This window comes from Numenius arquata, chromosome 2, assembly GCF_964106895.1.
Source record: "Numenius arquata chromosome 2, bNumArq3.hap1.1, whole genome shotgun sequence".
Taxonomy (NCBI): domain Eukaryota; kingdom Metazoa; phylum Chordata; class Aves; order Charadriiformes; family Scolopacidae; genus Numenius; species Numenius arquata.
Window position 1 is genome coordinate 11,817,427 of NC_133577.1, and position 19,326 is coordinate 11,836,752.

Sequence of the window (19,326 nt, forward strand, 5' to 3'; positions counted from 1 at the left end):
TTTTTTATGCAGGCTTTCCAGCAAGAAATCTCACTGAACAACAACAAAATTGAGCAGATAATCGTGCAGGGTGAGCAACTCATTGAGAAAAGTGAGCCCATGGATGCAGCTGTCATTGAAGAAGAACTAGACGAGCTGCGTCGTTACTGCCAAGAGGTCTTTGGACGTGTGGAACGCTATCACAAGAAACTCATCCGCCTTCCCGTGTGTATACTTAACGTACATACATATTTGTTTGGTTTGTTGCCATTTACAAGTGTGAGAATGAGGAAAGACGTCGAAATGAAATGAAACTTCTGTAACTTTCAAAAAATCCTGTCATTTAATTTTGTTATAAATTTGACCATCTGCCTCCTTTCTTTGTATACTGCTTATGTCCGTTCCAGAGAGCAAACTCACCAGATCTGGCGTTTTTGTAAATACTCATGAAAAATCCATGCAAATTGGAGATTTATAAAACTTTTTTAATGGAGGTATCAGTGTGGTACTAGTAATAGAAACATCTCCGTGCTCTGTCAGATGGTTGCATTGGCAGCTTATTGAGTTCCATTTTGTTTAAAAAACAGTGATAAAATGATTATCACCATCAGAAGAGACAGAAATTTGTCTCCAGAACTGAACACACAGCTGAGTAACTGAGAGCAAAATGATTTTTGGTAGCTCAAGTCCTACCGAAGGAATGGAGCCTTCAAAACAACACAGAGTTTTCAAAATATGAAAGAATATAATGAGAGCAGTGGTCAAAATAAAGGTCACTTGTGCTTCCTATGACTCGATTCCAGAGTTTTGTTTAACTTGATGTGTGCACTGCAGTGGCATCAGTAAAAAAGTCCAGAGGCATTTTCTTGATATGAGACTTTGTGGTGCCCTAAGTAATTAAAAGGAACTGGCATTATCAACTTTTTTCTTGTTTTAGTTTTTTAGTGCATCTTAAAATAATGAAGGGAAAGTGCAAAAGAATACAAAATGTAAACCCCACCAGTGTGACTGTTGCCTAATACTACTTTATTTCACTGACCCAGACTGAACGTGCAGTGCCTCTGCACGTTTCATTGATGAGTTCTGTTTGCATTATGCTTCTAGCTGACAGATGACGAACATGACCTCTCTGACAGAGAGGTGGATCTGGATGAATCAGCAGATCTCTCTGACATACACTGGCATGACAAATCTGCGGACAGCGTTCTCTCCCCGCACCCCTCTTCCAACCTTTCGCTGCCTCTTTCCCAGCCGGTGAGAAGCGAGCGATCAGGGCGAGATACACCTGCAAGCGTGGACTCCATTCCCCTGGAGTGGGATCATGACTACGACCTTAGCAGAGACCTGGAGACAGCTGTTTCACGGGCACTGCACTCTGAGGAAGAAGATGGAGGACAAGAGAAGGACTTCTACCTGAGAGGGGCAACTGGTATAGCAGGTATGGTGGCGAATTGTGTGTCCTGTTTTCTTCTAATGAAAAGAAGCAAATGTTACATGTGTGATTGCTTGGCCAAGATGTTCAGGGAAAAGTATTTTAAATAGCCCCTGAAGATTTTAAATAGCTTTCCCTAAGTGATCCTAGTGGCCTTCTGGCCTTAGACACAGCAATGGAGATTCCTGGATGACTACAGCGTTGGAAAATTGCAAAGGCGTGTATGATGTGACAGGGAATTGGCTGTTTGTGGCCTGCCAGATGGGATATGTCATCTGTAAGAGCAATGCATCCTAAGTTATTCTGACTAACAGAAACTATACCGGATATGGCAAGAAGTGCAGAACAAACCGATGAAGAAATGCTGTGAGAGAGATCCGCAGACAAAATCATCAAGTGCTTAAGTAAATCTTAACTCAGCCCTTACCCAGGCAAGACTCCAGCAAATGAGTGTTTAGCATGCAGTGGGATCTTGGGTCTTGCTGTCCAATGAAGCTGAAAATCCTTTCGAAATGTGTGTGCTTTGTGCAATAAATCTTAATGAGTGAAATTGTCCAAATGCAGCCAGTTGTGGGGGAAAACATAGTGGTATATTATACTCTGATCTTGTGGCTGTCTTTTGCTTTCCAGGTCATTGCTCCAGAAAGAGTCAGGTTTGCCTGGATATTAAGTGACTTTGTAGCAGGCTTCCTGTGTTTCAGTCTTCAACTTTTTTCCTTCTCCAGAAAAGATGTTTGCTATTGGAACTGTTTATATATTCCATCCCATGAATAGAACTCCTGTTGGAAGGAGACAGCCATTGCTGAGCTGTCAATTTAGACTGTGCTTTTATTTTTTCAGATGTAGAGATCCCTGAAACTCTTGAGGCCTATGTAACACTCACAGAAAACGCACTCAAAAATATCTCTGGTAGGCATTAAAAAAGACTAAGCATAGTCAGATGCAAATACCACAGTGCGCAAGCATAACTTCTTTCTCTTCTCTTAGCATCTGCTATACTTTTCCTGACTTACAAGATAAATATTTCTTACATGGCAGCATTGGCGTGTTAATGTAGAAGTGTTCTGCTTTACTACTGTGCTTAAAGGTATTAGGTGCATGGATGAAACAACGATGCTTGAAGTATTGGCCCTCCCACATCAGCTAACTAGACTAAACTGATCAGTCAGCTACTCTGATTGGTCTTTATTCTCTGGAATTCCTCAACAGGACTTAATACTTTGTTACGTCTCTGAGAAAAGAGTGTTTTCTACGGAGGTTAAGGCAGAAGGAAAAGACATAGAGCAAAACCGAATTGTTCGGTTTTGCACTTACTTTTTTAACACAGCCACAGCTTGGATTATTACTTAGACATAAACTTTTAGGTTAGCTGTTGTTTCATTTGATAAAAATGCCAAGGGGAGGTACTGTAGTCCAATGAATTCATCTCAGTCTTTTATATTGAAAGATGGACTAATTTTTTTTTTGCATTTTTGCACAATATTAAAACTACTGTTTCATTTGTTAGATGACTCTCTTGGAGGGATTAGGTGCACTTGCAAATACCTTTTCTCATGATTTCACAGTTCTCCTGTTTTGAAACAATGACTTTATTGCAAATTTGAAATAGCAAACATTTAAAATCTCAGCATCTATGGCACAGACCTCAGGTTCACTGTCTTTTTTATTTTTTCTCCAAACAAATGAAAAAAGGAGTATAAATAATAGTAATACATATAGAAAACTATGAGTAGTTTTCTGACCTGTGAAAATTTTGAAAATAGTGAGAGAAAAGTATATTGAGCACTTTGTTTGGTCCATTTGGCGTGAGGCGGTGTTTTGTATGAAAAAAGATGAAATCCAAGAGGCTCCATTTTCTGTAGTTAGGTGGACAGAAGGTCCCCCTTCTCTATGCTTGTTTTTATTTGTGTCTTTATGAATAAATTCAAACTGTCTTTGTAAACAGATGGAAATCAGGCACAGTGATAGAATATGGATAAGAGGGATCTCATGTGGTCCTCTAGACTGCAGCCTGCCTCAGGGTAGAATTGGCTTTAGCAAATTCATATCACAGAACTCAACTGACCTCTATAAGGAAAATTCAAGTTAGTCCTGCTTCAAAAACGTTGGTATGAATTGCAAACAGCTTGGATGAATAATACCATCTTGCAGATGTGTTAAGCAAAAATTTTATGAAACGCCTAATTGGAAAAATACTATAAATTTTGCTGCTTAGTGTGGTTGCCTAAATCAGTCATGGCCTCGTTGTTGTGGGCCTTCAAGACGTCCAATCTGTGGGCTTTGAGAATATAATTGTAACAGTATTGCTTAGCATTTGTATACTGCTTTTAATCTTCAAAATTGTATACAAATAGGACCCTTTCATGTAGATCAAAATTCCACTATTTTTTAGTGGAGAGAAGTGAGAAAAACAGAAGATGAGGAAAAATCAAGTTTTAACGTGGATTTGGATCAGGAGTTTGGGATAGAACATTTTATTTGAGAGTGTACATGGAAAGGAGCAAGGTGTTCTCCAAAATCAGTGAGGTTAGAGCACACACTGCTAAGAACTTTCCCCTTCAAAGCGGCGGGGAATTCTCCAAGGGAAAAAGTCACTTCAGAATAGTTTGCAAGCCTGCTTTAAACTGTGGACTCTTTGGTAGTGTGATTATGGCAAGCATGTTCATTGGTATAGTCACCTGTCCTCTAAAGGTCACTAACACCCTCTAACGTAACTAGATACCTGTTCACTTTGTACCACTCACCGTTGTACCACTCACCCTGCTGCAGTCACATTTTTCCTTTACTGTCTAATCTAGATAGTATTCCTGATATTTATTCTGCCTGGGCAACAGATAAAAAGAACTGGGATGAACTGGGATGATGGTCACTTTTTTTAATTTTGGTACAGGAGAACCTGGTGCCCTGGAAGCACATATCCGACAGCTGGACAAGGCCTTGGACACCAGTCGTTTCCAAATACAGCAAACAGAAAACATCATCCGCAGCAAAACACCTACAGGACCAGAGCTGGATTCCAGTTACAAAGGATATGTGCGTGTATTTTGCTTCTCAGACTTACTCAAATGGTTGCTACCCTTAACCACATGCTATTGCTGTTTATGTTGTTAGTCTGTTTACAATAGTAAGATTACATGACTCTAAGGAATTTATTTTCCTATTACATTTTTTTAGATGTCCAAAAGTACTTTCTCACATGTGTTTTTATCCATCTAATAATGGTATCCTTGTTTAAAATTCCTCTGCTTTTAAAAGCAGATTTTATAGCTTCATGCAGAGTATTCATCTTGCTGATGAATTATAAACATGCATCATGTAAGCAAGGTTGCATATATGGAATCTGTGATTAAAAAGCTTTCTCAGAGAGGTTTTCTGGAAGAAGAATCTCTCTCAAAATGATTCAAATAATTTTATTACTGACAGAATTGAAAGATTAGCTGCTTGGATGCATAGTAATATTTCCACACAGGTTTATTTTCTTTGTCACATCTTCTAGTGTCTTTGCCATAGTGTCTTAACATTTAGAACAGATGTCACCTAAAGTCATCCAGCACAATTTGGCACAGTGGCACTAAGTTATTTCTGTTTAGTCTAAACTTACGCTTTAAGCCTTTGTTGTCTCCATATACATTTCTTTGATAGTATCAGAACAGATTGTCAAAGTAATAGATTTTTATCTTCACACTGAGACCTACTTTTGGAAAATTTTGGAAGTAGCATTGTAATTTGCATTTTCCATGCAATTAGTCCTGTACAATGCACACTGAGATGAGATTTTTTTTGTTTGTTAATACAGATGAAACTATTAGGTGAATGCAGTGGAAGCATAGACTCAGTAAAAAGGCTTGGATATAAATTGAAGGAAGAAGAAGAAAAATTATCTGGACTTATTAACCTGAACAGTACTGAAACACAAACAGCTGGTAAGTAACCTTTATTTCTTTGATGGGAAGTAATTACAAAAAGTAGCAAGTAGTTTTTCTAAATATTGGTATTATTTACTGACATACAGATTTACATGACTATGGCTGTTACCATATTCTGTTTAATATCTCTTAATAGCAAGAGTAAGAAATATTAAGTATTCCTTGTATATGCCCTATAAAGAGATTAGGCATACAAGTGCATTTTAAGAACCCCTTCATATTATGAGACATAACCCTAAGCCTCTCAAAAAGCCTTTGTGTATGCAATGCATTTTTGTTGAATGTTTTCTGATGAAAAAAAGGTTGCTTATATTGCTGTACAAAACACATAAACCAGTGTTCATTTCTTCTAATATTAGCTTTTGTTTCCAATATTACCTGTCTACAGTACAGAAATCTATATTCACCTGGTAGAAGTATTCACCTGACTAATGTTAAGAATCAGCTGTAGAGCAGGAGATATTGCATTGTGCATACATGAATTTGTTCCACAGATTGTAAAGGCAACACCTGTATTCTTAGATTGGCAAGATATGCTACCCATACAGTCTATTTTATTTTAATTTTTTTTTTTTAATTTTATGTTGATGGAATGATATAACTTGTCCTTCTGCCATAGCATTTCAAGATAACTAACCAGAAGAAATAGCTCCTAATTTCTTTTTAGCACAGGTATTTATCCAATGCATCGGCAGTAGCTTAGGCAAATGGTGTGAGGTGTATTAAATTGTGATTGGTAAAAATACCAATGAAAATAATAATAAATATGTTGCTAGTTAGACATATTCAGACTCCTTGTCTGGCTTGCATTTATGCTAATTTCTTATGTCTTTATACCAGCCTAGTATACATATACATCTGTTTTAGAGACCTGCATGTATCACATGTATCACCTTAATTCTGCTCATAGTATTCTGACATTAGAAAGTGGTAAAATTGTCTGCTGCCTGGAATCATCCAGGTTCTTCATTCTTTCTCTCCAACATCACATTTTTCAGTCTAACTTAGTTTTCAGTGTGGTGTTTCGTGGATTAGGGTGTTTTGATTTTTATGGAACCTTTTGTTTTTTTATTGTGCTTATTGTACAGAATTCGACTGATGCAATTGTATGTGTAGCTACTGCTTTTTGCTTTTGTTGAATTTGGTGTTCATCATTCCAGGTGTAATTGACCGATGGGAATTAATCCAGGCTCAAGCTCTAAGCAAGGAGCTGAGGATGAAACAGAACCTTCAGCAATGGCAGCAGTTTAACTCCGACCTTAATAGTATTTGGGCTTGGTTGGGAGAAACTGAAGAGGAACTGGAGAAGATCCGCCGCCTTGATCTCAGCACTGACATACAAACTATTGAACTCAGAATTAAAAAACTGAAAGTGAGTTTTATTTCTCTTTTCCATGAGTTACCTTGGAAACAGACCTGAGTGCCACAGGTATGTTGAAGAGGTTGCCAATAGTTGCAGCTGGTTTGCGCCCTTCTGCACATAGCAGGCTACTGCTGATAACTGAAGTAACTGGGAAAGTGATATTATGAATCACCTTTTGGCAGAAAAATGTAGCACTGGCATTTACTTATATAATCTAAATGAATTTTTTTGAAATAGTCACTCTGTGGCAATTGTGTAATTCCAGATTGTACAGATAATTCCTGATGTCAGCCAAGCTGATGAAAGGGAAAAAAAAAAAAAAAAAGCCAAGTTAAATGAAATCTCTTCTAGTCAAACTGGCAACAACATAGCTACTTTAAAAGAAATGCCTTTCTGGGACATATTACTGTGTGGAAGAAGGAGAGAGGGCTGTACAAAGGGGTTGTAGCCTACTCACTGCTGTCAAGAGTAAAACATAGGAAAAATTTGGTGTCATTCAGCAAATTTCTGTTTCTTCTTCTGTGACCTCGGATGCACCAGGATCCGAATGCTGCCTTTGTGATCTGTCCTGGGTATTTTACAGCTATAAAGAGCTACAAATCTGATGGTCCACAACTTCACATTCAGTTACTAGCATCTTATAAGCTTGGGCACAAAAATGTGGGAGGCAATGTCAAAATGCACTGTGCTCCATGCTAGGAATGAGGTGGACAGATAGTAAAGACTGTTTCCGGCAGCGATCCATCTAAAGCATATTAATACTGATCTTCACTGGAATCCAAATATAGCTGCCATAAGTACTACAAAGGTCACTGTGACATGGGGCTTTTAAGTAAATGCTGTAAAGTAAGTGGAAAAGGGGGCTTTTCATAAGAATCTTGTTCTTATCTCACCCACTCTTGGAAAGCCCATTAGTGCCCTCCAAACCAAAAGAGGTGGGGTTTCCTTTGTGGCTTCCAGTGTAAACAAATCAGAGATTTTATACACGTCCTGCTTCTATAAATTGGAGTAAGTTGTTTATAGTTTTTGTATGTTTTCTTTTCCCTCAGTAAAAGCTTTTATTTTAAAATACTGTTGACAGCAGTTTCCACTTGAAAACATACTGGTTTTTACATTTATCAGCAAAACCGAGAAGTGAGGGCAAAAGTTTTATTGTGAGCTAAAGTACAATTGTCCTGCATCTCTTTAAATTTTGTTGGGTCTGCTCTGTCTTTAAAATATCTGAAACATGAGCCAGATCTTTCAAACTCAACTATGACTTCAAGCTTTTAAGACTTTACAAGTTTAATTGGCTTGTTCTAGTTGTGCTCACAGTAAAATTTTAGTAGATGTTAAAGAGTGAACATTTGCAGAGTCACAGAGTGAGCACACAAATCTCATATCCAGAGTAAAGAGACTGTCACAGTGCAGTTGCTGATGGCAAAGCATTGCGTTCTTGTGGTGCCTTCTCTACTTGGTTCTTCTGAAAGCCACACATTTTACCAATTTCCATCTTTTCTTCCCCTGTCCCACTTTGTCTTATCATCAAGGATCTGCAGAAAGCAGTTGATAACCGCAAAGCGATCATCTTATCCATCAATCTGTGCAGCTCAGAGTTCACTCAGTCTGACAGCGAAGAGAGCAAGAAGCTTCAAGAGCGCCTGTCTCAGATGAACGTGCGCTGGGACCACGTATGCAGTATGATCGAAGAGTGGCGCTGCTCATTGCAGGATGCATTAATGCAGTGCCAGGTCTGTGTTGCGCTCATTTTAAATTGTCAGCATCCCACATATCAAAAACGTAAACCATATCATTATCTGAAGTGCTTATTATCCAGTCTGAAACTTGCCCATGCAAGCCAAAATACAGCTTCAGCATGTGTTTTCTGAAAGCTACGCCTGCACTACCTGTAGCACGTATTTCCAGCCCAAGATTTTCTAAATTTGTCATCTCTGGAATAGTATTCTTAATACACTATCCTACTCTTCTTTGTAAGATACGTTATTTAGCCAGTAGGACCCGTCATAGGATAAACTAAAAAAAACTGAATTTGACTGGAATTTTCTGCTACGCTATTAAAATCATCACTCATCACTTGCAGGATTTCCATGAAATGAGCCATGGTTTACTGCTTTGGTTAGAGAATATTGACAGAAGAAAAAATGAGATTGTGCCCATCAATCCAAACCTGGACTCAGAAACGCTGCAGGATCATCACAGACTTTTAATGGTAAGGTTATAATCACCCCTTTCTCTCCCAAAATGCATCATCAGAAAAACACCTAATCAGATTTATCTTTCTCCTGAGGTTTAGCATTGTACATTGCATGCTAACACACAACTGTGGGACTCATGTCAGTAACTAACTTTACTTCAGCAGGGAACACTACTTAACTTCCATTAGTAGCATAACTTGTGATTTAAAATCTCAGACAACTGCTAGGCTGCTGTCTATCCTCCTGTCAGATTAGAAATATTTATTGCTTCTCTTTTCTTTCCATTTCACTGATTTTAAATGCCCAGTTTTGTGAGTTCTAGCTTTTTTTCCCTTTTTTTTTTTTTTTTTTTATTTCCCTTAAAATAATCTGGTGCTTGCCTTGGCAACAGCAAATCAGACGTGAACTGCTGGAGTCTCAGTTGAAGGTGGCGTCACTGCAAGATATGTCCCGCCAGTTGCTAGTCAATGCTGAAGGCAAGGACTGTCTTGAAGCTAAAGAGAAGGTGCATGTCATTGGTAATAGACTGAAGGTCCTCTTGAAAGAGGTCACACGTCATATTAAAGACCTAGAGAAAATTCTAGACATTTCAAGTAGTCAGCTGGTAAGTCACGTCTTTTTATTCCTTGCTGTTTGTTGGGAGCACGTTTCCACTGTTTTGACTGTCTTTCCGTGATCAGTGCTGTTGGGTGCACTATTTCTGTTGTTTGCAATACTTCTCGAGATGATAGACATGTGATCTTGAATATCATAAAGTAATCTTACACTTCATAATTTAAACATCTATTTTTTGATATGGTGGGGTTTTTCAATCCAGTATTTTTTTCCTATTCGGTGTAGTAATAAGTAGTGAACATCTTGGTTTGTTTATCCTGCCATTACTGATTCAGTCAACTGGCAAAGTACATGAGATAATTATTCTACTTGCAGTACTGAAAATTACAGTATGTCAGTTGTCACTGGAAAAGAAGATAATGCTCACTCTGTCAAACGGGGGGAAAAAAACATAAAATAAATGACAGGCTAACAAATCTCTCATAGTGCCCTCTGAGCTTTGAGCTGTCCTCAAAATCTTTTCAAATTATCATGTATTTCAGAGTATTTGAGAGGGAATTATGCGTACGTCTTCATCAACAGTGGCAGGTGTAAAAGATTTCAAGGTTCTCCTTTAGCTAAATTTTTTTTAAGTCTTGGATTAGCAGAGTCCATAAGGTGTGAGAACTCAGCTCTTCTCTCCTTCCAGTGAATTTATGCCTGTTTAAGTAAAATCTTGGTGGTACCAACCTCTTGTTGTAATTAAAGGCCAATAAAAAGCAAGTGGCTTTTCCTCTGTATTGACTTTTGTGGAAAAAAAGCAATTAAGTTTTAACTACCCGTTTGCTTTTCTTCTTCAGGGCTAACAGAGAAAACATGTAATGCCTTAGTCTTATAAAATTTGGTAACAAAATTTAACTGCTTTATTTTATTTGCTTTGGAAATAACTCTGCTGGGATTTCACTCCGGGCTTTTTTTAGTTTGCTTACCTGAACAGCTAGTTGCTGTTTTTCTGAGCTCCATTCCTTCTAACTTTAGGAATTGTCCTCATGGTCCTCTGCTGATGAATTAGACACATCGGGCTCAGTGAGTCCTGTATCTGGAAGAAGCACTCCAAGCAGACAGAGAACGGTAATTTCATGTCATGTATTTTCTGCCACCTCCTCGGTGGGAGCTGTAGATGTCTACAGTAGCTCTAGCCAGCTGGAAGACCCCTCTTCTCACTTGATAGGAAAGGAAATGGCATAAACCAAGAACAAAACACAGCTGCTTTCCCCAACCCTGCTGCATATCCCATCCTGCATGAAGTCAGAAGTGGTAAATACTATCTAAACCCAGGGCTGTCAGTGTGGTTGGTTTACCATGGTATGGCATGTCGTGTCTCTTGTATTTTGCTCTAGTGATGGCAGCACCCCAAAGTCTGGTCTTGTCTGGTATAATGAGTCCTCCATTTCTGTTTGGCCTTCTCTTCAGAGCTGCTTCATCCAGAATCTCAATAAGGTTCTTCTGTCATTTCTGATGATGGTTGGAGATGGTCTTATTGAGACTTTGGATGAATGGCTAAGTAGAGCTGAAGGGCATAAAACATTATTCAAAACAGCTAGTTGCACAGGACCTAATCAGTGGCTGTGATGGCAGCTCTGGAGTTGTCGATTTACATCGCTGGCACAAAATTCAAGAAATGTAGCAATACATGCCTAGTACTTAACACTTCCATACTCTGAGCCCAAAATGGAACTGCAATTATTTTGTCTTTTTCTGCAATTCTATTGGTTGATTACTTTGCTTTTTTTCCTTAGTTCTTAAAACAATCAGGTTGATTTTGGTGGTTTTTTCCATTTGCACTTTTTTAAAGACTCTGAGTTCTGTCTTCATAAATTTTATGGCTCTTGAAATTGATTTTTTTTTTTTTTTTTTTTTAACATTCACTAGTTTTCTTTTAGATGCTAGTATGAGAATGTAAAGGAACACTGGCTTTTCAAAAAGAGAAAGAATATAAACCTTTACATTTTATTTCAGAGGTTAATGCTTTTATCTTTTAAAGATAAACTTAAATAACTAATAAAAGCTCTGATATCACAGATGTAACTGGAGGATGCCTGACCATTACAGGAAATGGAGAAGTATTTTACCATAAAATCTTTGTCTAAAGAGTATATAGAATTATAATGGGTTTCATCTTAACATTTTAATAAGCATTTGTCTATCTCTAACTTATTATGTGACTACTTATTATCATTTTCATCCATAATGTATAGATAAGTTGTATGATTCCTTGGGGTCTGGTTTTCAAACTTCTGGGGTTTGCACCCACAATTTTGGAGACTCAAGTGATATTGTTTATAATTTCAGTGCCAAATATACTGATGCTAAATAAATGAATAAATACTAATACCAAAAATACAATCAGAATTATAATCATCTAACTGCATTAAATATTCCAGCAAATAGTTGTGAGTGCACCTACAGGAATGCACCTACAGTTATTTGGCCTTCAAAATTGTGGGGGGATAGGGGTGTAGAAGAGGCCAGACTCATCAAAGGAGGCCCTTGGACCTTTTTTCCTTGAGAATATTAATTTTGCTGCATTTGCATTTCAAAATATCTATATTTGCCCGTATTGAACTCAAATTTCTTCTATTTCCTTTTACAAAGTATTTGAGCTAAATTTCTAGTGATTTTTTTTTTAAATCCAGAGCTACTGTTGGTAAATGTAATGACTAAACTGTTATTTTCAAGTTCACTGTGTGTGTACCAGTCATTTCCATACTCAGCTAGGTACAAAGAAAAGCCAGTTTCCTTGGTTCATGGGTATTGGTCACTTCATTTGATTATTTTTTTTATGTTTCCTTTGCTGCACTTTTAATTTAGTTTCATCAGTAGCTTGTCTTTATTTGCCTGGACTGAACATTCTTCTTTCTTTACCCCCTGTTCATTGCAAACAGCCACGGGGCAAATGTAGTCTCTCACAGCCTGGACCCTCTGTCAGCAGTCCACATAGCAGGTACCTTATTCTCCTGGTTTCCGCACTCTGTTCTAGAACCCCAAGAGGATGATGGAAATTGGCCATGATTCTTCTCTGTCCGCACTGACTCCATCAGGTGGCCTGGACTTAAAGAAGTGAAGATTTCCCTTTTGTTGATAGTTTGGCAAAAGGGGTTCTCAATTACTTCAAATTCTTTTGTTAAATAGCAATAGTGGCTAATCCTTCAACATCAACAGCTTTTGCTTCCCAGGAATGCCATGTAATCAATATTTATTTTTCATATGCCTGATCAGGATGAGTGTGTGTTTACGCTCATGATACTTAATGATTATTTTATTTTGTCATGATTTAACAGAAATTCCAGTACATTCATGGCAAACACTTTTTATCATCCTCTTTACCTCTAGATATTAAATTAAGGCAGGTAATAGGCCAATATCATATTCTAGAATTCACAAAACCCACAGATCTGGATGAGACATACTAACATCCTTTTCTTTCTTTCTTTTTTTTTTTTTTATTTTTCCCCTGAAATGTTTTGTTCAGTTTGTGGGTTTTCAGTACTTAAGACACAAAATTTAAAGTCAGAATTTGAGGGTTTTGAGACTTGCGACCACTTTCCCCTCCTCAGACAACTGCAATATAATGTGCTAACATTGCCATGACTCTTGCCAAGTGCTTGCATCCATGTATTGCTCTGGGAGCAGCACTGCCCCATCTCTATTTGACCAGTAGAGAGCAGGCTTGCAGCTACAGCTTTTTGCTTTCCACCTTGTCTCCGGCAACCTGTCATCTCTGCAGCTAACAGTGCTTCTGCATTCTTTGTTGTTGTCAGTGTGATGTGTGTATCTTCACTCTTTCACTGATCAGTTCACTAGCTTCTAGAGTTATGAAGTCAAAAAAAAAAAAAAATTACATGAGCAGCCAATATGTATGAAGAGCAGGCCAATATGTATAAATATTTTTGCTATTCCAGCATCCTATGCATTGTAACACCTAAAGTAATCAGAAAGTATGATGAAAATATACTTGTTCTTATAGTTTAGTCGTAAGTCTCGTTTATTCTATATATATCAAAAATTAAATATTTAATTTTTAAAATAACTCCTGTTAAAATGAAAGGTTTTATGTTGGGAAGGAGGCAACACTGGATTTAGTACAGCAATTGAGCATAACCAAGCAGAAAAAAAATACCTTAAGAGTATTATTTTTTTCATGAGAAAAATCAAGGCCTTGTTCAGCAAAATTATTCTCAAATATAAATGGAATAAAGAATAAAACTACTTACAATGTAGATATTTACATAAACACTTCTTAAAAAAGAAAGTTTGCTTTATATGTGTAGTTAGTAACTGAGTAAAGGGGCATAGTTGCAAAACCACATAGCAGAGCAGGTAGAACAGGTGGAGTATCTTTCACTGGCTGGAAGCTGCCTCATTTTTAGGGTTTCTTTTTTTTCTTTGAAACATAAGGAAACCACATAGGAAATAGGTGACACGTGTCACCTATGGAGGTGACTCCATCTTTCTGTCTGATTGAGAAAGAGAATTAATTTTTCCAACTCCAGTCTGCCATGAAGATTGGCAATTTGTTTCTTATAGGGAGTGGGAAGAGGGAAGAGTGGGGCTTTACTCTGCAACCATTAACAGCTAGGAGGAATGGAGGATGCCTTCAGCAGATTACCATGCTTGCAGTAGCAACGTTGTACTCAAAAAACATATTGTGTGCACTCTTGCGCTCTCCTGTATAGCCAGACCACTTCTGCCAATCCTTTGAGAAGGTTTCTGGTTGTAGGTGCGAGCCGCTGGCTCAAAATGCAGCTAGCAATGCTTTGCAGCTTTGGGATCAACCTCTGTTCTAGCAGTGGCATTGGTGCGGCACCTTTCAGATCCAGTCTTTCCACCACTGTTTATTAACACATCTTGTAGCAGGACAACACAATGTTCAATTTGTCATTCAGACAAGCATGGAATACGAATGAGTCACTGCTGAATAGGAAACTTAATCAAATGCGCAAGCCAGACAGGTTGTGGTTGATGTATAATGTGGTTTTAACTGATAAAGCAGTACAAGCTGTCACTGTGTTCTTTAATATTTTGACATGCCTCTGATCAGAGTACTTTGTGTTTGATCTTGCACTGGATCAGCAAACCCTGTTAGGGTTTAGTATACAGAACTACGAGTCAATTTTAAAAGGTTTATCACATAGGAGGTTGTGAAAGAAAGTTCATGTAAAAATTAGAGGAGCTGTGTTTTGTGTATAACAGGTGTGATATCATTTTGCCTTCCCCAATATCACTGCAAAAAGACAAGCATGCATAGTGTGATGCTAGGTACAACCTTAAACTAGATGTTATATCGTGGATTTAACTAAAGGCTCATTCAAGAGATATTATTAATATAGTAAAATAGTAATAATTAGTATTCATGTGCTAAGTGGGAAAAGCAAATCCAAGAAGCAGCTCCTCTTTCTTCATCAGTTTAATAGAGCTGTCGTAAATGCATACCTGGGTCTGTGCCTGTGGATTTTCTTGAAGTGATTAAAATGTTAAAAAGACTAAAATAGTGGTTCAGTTTGCTCAGGGGTGTTTATATGGTCTCTCTTGAGCAGCTCTATTCAAGTCTTGGTGCCGCAGTGCCAACTTCCATTTCCTGCTCTCCCCCGGCCTCCCCAAATGACTAGTGGATCTTTAAAGGTCACTTGCTGTTCCTGGAACAGACCAGGCCACAACACTCTCTGTGCCTTTGGCCACAAAATGGCAGTCATTGCCACACAGTAGCTCAAACATGAGGTTTGGGCTTGACTTGCCATGATTTTTCTCCCAATTATCTCCCACACTCTCATTTAAAGCTTGTTAACTAAACTTCATATGTAACTGCTTTCGAAATGAACGTATTCATCTTCTTTACAGGGTGAGCCAAATCTGAGGTTGGGGTGGTGTGATGCTGAAAGCTAGGGAGAGAAATCAAGTCAGAACACACCCAAACAATGTCGATCCTAGAGAGTCTCTTAGGCCACCAAGAGGAGTTGTTGCCTACTCTTGTGGGCAGAGTATCATATGTTCTCCTTCATAACTCTAGCAACCTCCATCTTAAAAAATTAGAATCAGTGGGAACAAAAAGTCTATTAGACGGTCATTATCAAACTTAATTCCTCTGATTATCTGAAAATACAATAATTTCCATCTTGAATATATCCATGGCTAAATGTAACAATTTGGTTTTGTGCAAACATTATCCCTTCCTTTACTTTAGCAACTGTTCACCCTTATTTCTGTCTGTTCTGCACTATTTTATAGAGAGTAGTTTTAGTATCTCTCAGGTTTTATATTGGTAAGCTCAGTTCTTTATTTCCTTTGTAAGAGAAATACTCCATTTTTTTGACTCAGAATCACAGAATATTTTTGGTTGGATTGGACCTTTGAGATCATTGAGTCCACCCAACAAAAAAAAAAAAAAAAACACCCACCCAAAAAATCCCAGAACACCAGCACCAAAACCAAACCAAAACAACTCTTTTAAGCTTGTGTAAGTTTGAATTCATCTTTCAGAAGTATGTTACCCAAAATGATACAAACTGCTCAGGGTGAGATCTTACTAGTGCCTTATAGAACATCATTAAAACAACCCCTTTTCTCTTTTGGAAATCTTGAACTGAAATATATTTTAAAATTTCTTTTGTCCCTTTTCACAACTATTCACAAGCCACATTACTGCTTTGTGGCTATCCTGTGTCAAATGCTCTAGATTCTCTTCATTATCTTCAGAGTGTGAACCTCCATGTTTATAGCAGAAGTTTTTGTTGCTACCTTGCACACTATAATCTTATTATAGCTCTTAAACCTATTGGAAGGTTTTTTCTGTGCAAGAAGCCAAATCCTATTTCATATTTGCAAAGACTTCCAGCTTCTGTCATCATACAGATGAAATTTGCTGTTCTTATATTTTGTGCTGTAGTCTTTTCAGAAAGATATTATACCAAGACTTATACTTGATTAACTCCAGTAATAACATCCTACTAGCCCAGCAGTGCCTCTTCCAATGTAAGCCTGTTGTCTGCATTCCATTAGTCACTTCCCCATTAAACTCACTTTATTTATTCCTATCAGCTTCGCTTGAATGAGAAATTCTTCTGTTATAATCTTTCAGATGTTTACTGCAATATAGATAGATTGCTTGAACCATATTTTCCTTGGAGAAAAAAATAAAAAATCAGTCATCTTTAAAAAAAGGTACTCGTCTGAGCTGAAATTAAAAGTTCACTTTGCCCATCTGATCTATAGCCTAGTAAATTAGCTTCTTCTCTCTTGAAATGCTTAGGAAAGAGTTCCAATTTCACTGACATTACAAACTCCCAAAGTAAGGGTAGCCATTGCTTTAGCTTCTTATTTTAATTTATGAGATTTCTTGACATGAAGAAGCTTACTGTTGGCCAGTTCTGCAGCTGTGCCTCTCCCTTTTATCTAGTTAGTAGGAATTTTGCGTGGAGCAAGTAGCAGATGGCCTTACTTCCTTCCCTCCTCAAGCAGGAATCAGTGTGACAAATGGTGGAGCAGTTAGAAGAGAGACAGCTAAAGATGCAAGCTCAAAAAAAAGACATTACATTTTTCTCCAAAGTGGCATACAATGCTCCAGCTTTGCCTTCTTCTGCTGGAGTAAATAAGAGTTCTAGCCATCATGAATAGTGAGCCTTTTTTCTTCACAATGTATTTTTTTTAACCATCTCTCCTTACCAACACTAAGCTAAGCCATTCCATTTTTCAGCCAATTATGTAGATTACAGAGGCGTACCTGCAATAAACACAGGCAATGCAGCATTCAAACTTTTAGAACTCCCCCTCTGAAGATGTTTCCTTGTTGTTTCATTATTTGATTGCTTAATTGTTTCCATGGAGTATTAGAAACTATTCTTCAACACCCTGCTTCACTGCAGAAAGTGTTTCGAAAAACTTTGCCATGAACTGTTTTTTGAAAGAAAGTTTGTGTTCCTTGTTGAGATCGGCCATGCAGCTTACACACACCTCTCTTTTTCTTTTTTTGGTAAAACAAAGCAAAAAGGGCTGGATTGCGCTACTGGAGCCATAGGAAAAGAAAAGAAAGATTAAATGCTAACTTTGCCTGCTCCCTTTTTATTCCACTTTTTGGAAATTCCCCTTCTGACACTCAGTGTTGCCCCAGACTAAATCTGAGTCAATGAAGAAAATTCAGACTTTGCTCATTATCAAACAGCAGTTACCAACTGCAGAAATGTGGCCTTTTTTTGATTGGGATTAACATTTGTACAATGAGAGTCTTGTAAATGGGTAGACTATGCAATCAAATACTTGGAAGGTAATTAAGCACTCCTTGTTCCCTTTGTTCCTACCTCAGTCCATTAACTTTCTGTTTTGGCATTCTCAGACAGTAGAAGTCCTGATCTAATTGAAATTTAATATGGAATGCTCTGATGCTGTTAAATGTGCCATATCCTTTCAATATGTTCTTTATAGTACATGCTCTTACATTATGTGATAAGCAGCTTTCCATCCAAGCTACAATAATGTGGATTCAAACAACGTGCGATCTGATGTTTTGATCATTGCTCCTTCCTGGGAGATTTAGGTCAAGTTAATAATTTAGCATACCTGGGTGTTTATGTTGGTCATCTAAACTTTACCAAATCTTTATGGCTTTCTTGAGGTCTTCATAGTGGGATGATACATATATATGAACAAGACAATAAAAATAATCTCAAACATAGAAAGAGTTCTTTTCTAAACATGTGGGAAGGGGATCCTTGCCAAGCCTGGCATAGTTTTGAAGATGGTATTTTGGTTTTTGCATGCTTTCTCACACAGATTCAGATTTATCTGGGACACAGGATCAAAAGGGAAGGCAAGGAGACACGAAGGAACCCTCACCCCCTCCTTGCTTTACTGGGGAGCATTTGACCTCAGCCAAAAAGCCTGATCTCCCACACCTTCAAGTCGAGACTAAATCCATCCTTATGAGTGTTTGTATCTCTTAAACCCTAGCAAACCATAAATTTTCTGGGGCTTCAGCCACACAGATGTTTTATAGCAACATGTCTAAGACAAAATTCATGACCTAGTGTCTTAAGAGTTCTTGTAGCAAATTATTTGAAGGCTCTAAGTTCTTCATTTTTGACTAGTGCTAAAATACAATACTTTCCTCTGCCACTTAATTAGACCTTCAGATTTTAACTTGCATAGTCACTCTTTTCAGTCATCCATGTACCTCAAAACCTGTCATCTATATATTAGAGCTCTGACAGTTTCATTCAAAAAGGAAAATGTGAAATCTATGTCTTTATCCTTCATTTAAAAATAAGTTGGATTTTTGTGCTTAATTTGAAGTGTCCCTGTGGAAATGTTTGCATTAGGTTTCGCTTCTCCCATAGACCTGTGATAAGTGTGTGCCATTTCAAGTTACATCCATAGACACAAGGGAGAAAATCACTCGGAAGGTAACAGTGTCAAGTCAGTTGAACAAATAGATTTTAGCTGCTGATTCAGTGCAAGGTTCAAAATACAATGGAATTTGTAGAAAATGAGTCCCCATTGGGACTATTGGTGTATTGGTGTATTAATTAAATGAAGATTGATGTAACTGAAACTTAATGCATTATACCCTTGCGGATACTATACACAGAAATGAACGTAGAAACTTCTGCAAACTGAATACAACTGCCATTTTAAACGACGAGGCATTGAACACATGTGACAGGTATGGCCCACCGTTTATTTTCCCCTTCTCTTGAGCACAGTGCTTTAAGCGGAGAGTCTTCCCCAGAACTGATGAGGGGGCTGTGAGGTCACAAAGCCCATTCTATTGGGATCATTTGGTGTTTTCCTACCCAGGCTAGAAATACGAGATCTTTTAAAGGGTGTTATGGAAATAGCATGTTCAGA

The 19,326-nt window shown here is 37.8% G+C and overlaps 1 protein-coding gene across 2 annotated transcripts in view; it reads left to right on the forward strand.

Annotated features, from left to right (window-relative positions):
* The window catches only part of SYNE1 (spectrin repeat containing nuclear envelope protein 1), a 255,963-nt gene that overhangs the window by 235,386 nt on the left and 1,251 nt on the right, over positions 1-19,326 (forward strand). The window contains exons 7-17 of one of the 2 annotated variants that reach the window (XM_074162798.1): positions 13-204; positions 1,084-1,417; positions 2,252-2,320; positions 4,302-4,444; positions 5,208-5,334; positions 6,498-6,709; positions 8,230-8,430; positions 8,781-8,909; positions 9,287-9,499; positions 10,468-10,560; positions 12,375-12,433. In XM_074162798.1, coding sequence (XP_074018899.1) covers positions 13-204; positions 1,084-1,417; positions 2,252-2,320; positions 4,302-4,444; positions 5,208-5,334; positions 6,498-6,709; positions 8,230-8,430; positions 8,781-8,909; positions 9,287-9,499; positions 10,468-10,560; positions 12,375-12,433 — 1,772 coding nt within the window. The remainder of the gene's footprint in view (positions 1-12; positions 205-1,083; positions 1,418-2,251; positions 2,321-4,301; positions 4,445-5,207; positions 5,335-6,497; positions 6,710-8,229; positions 8,431-8,780; positions 8,910-9,286; positions 9,500-10,467; positions 10,561-12,374; positions 12,434-19,326) is intronic. The other variant, XM_074162789.1, reaches the window with a different exon arrangement.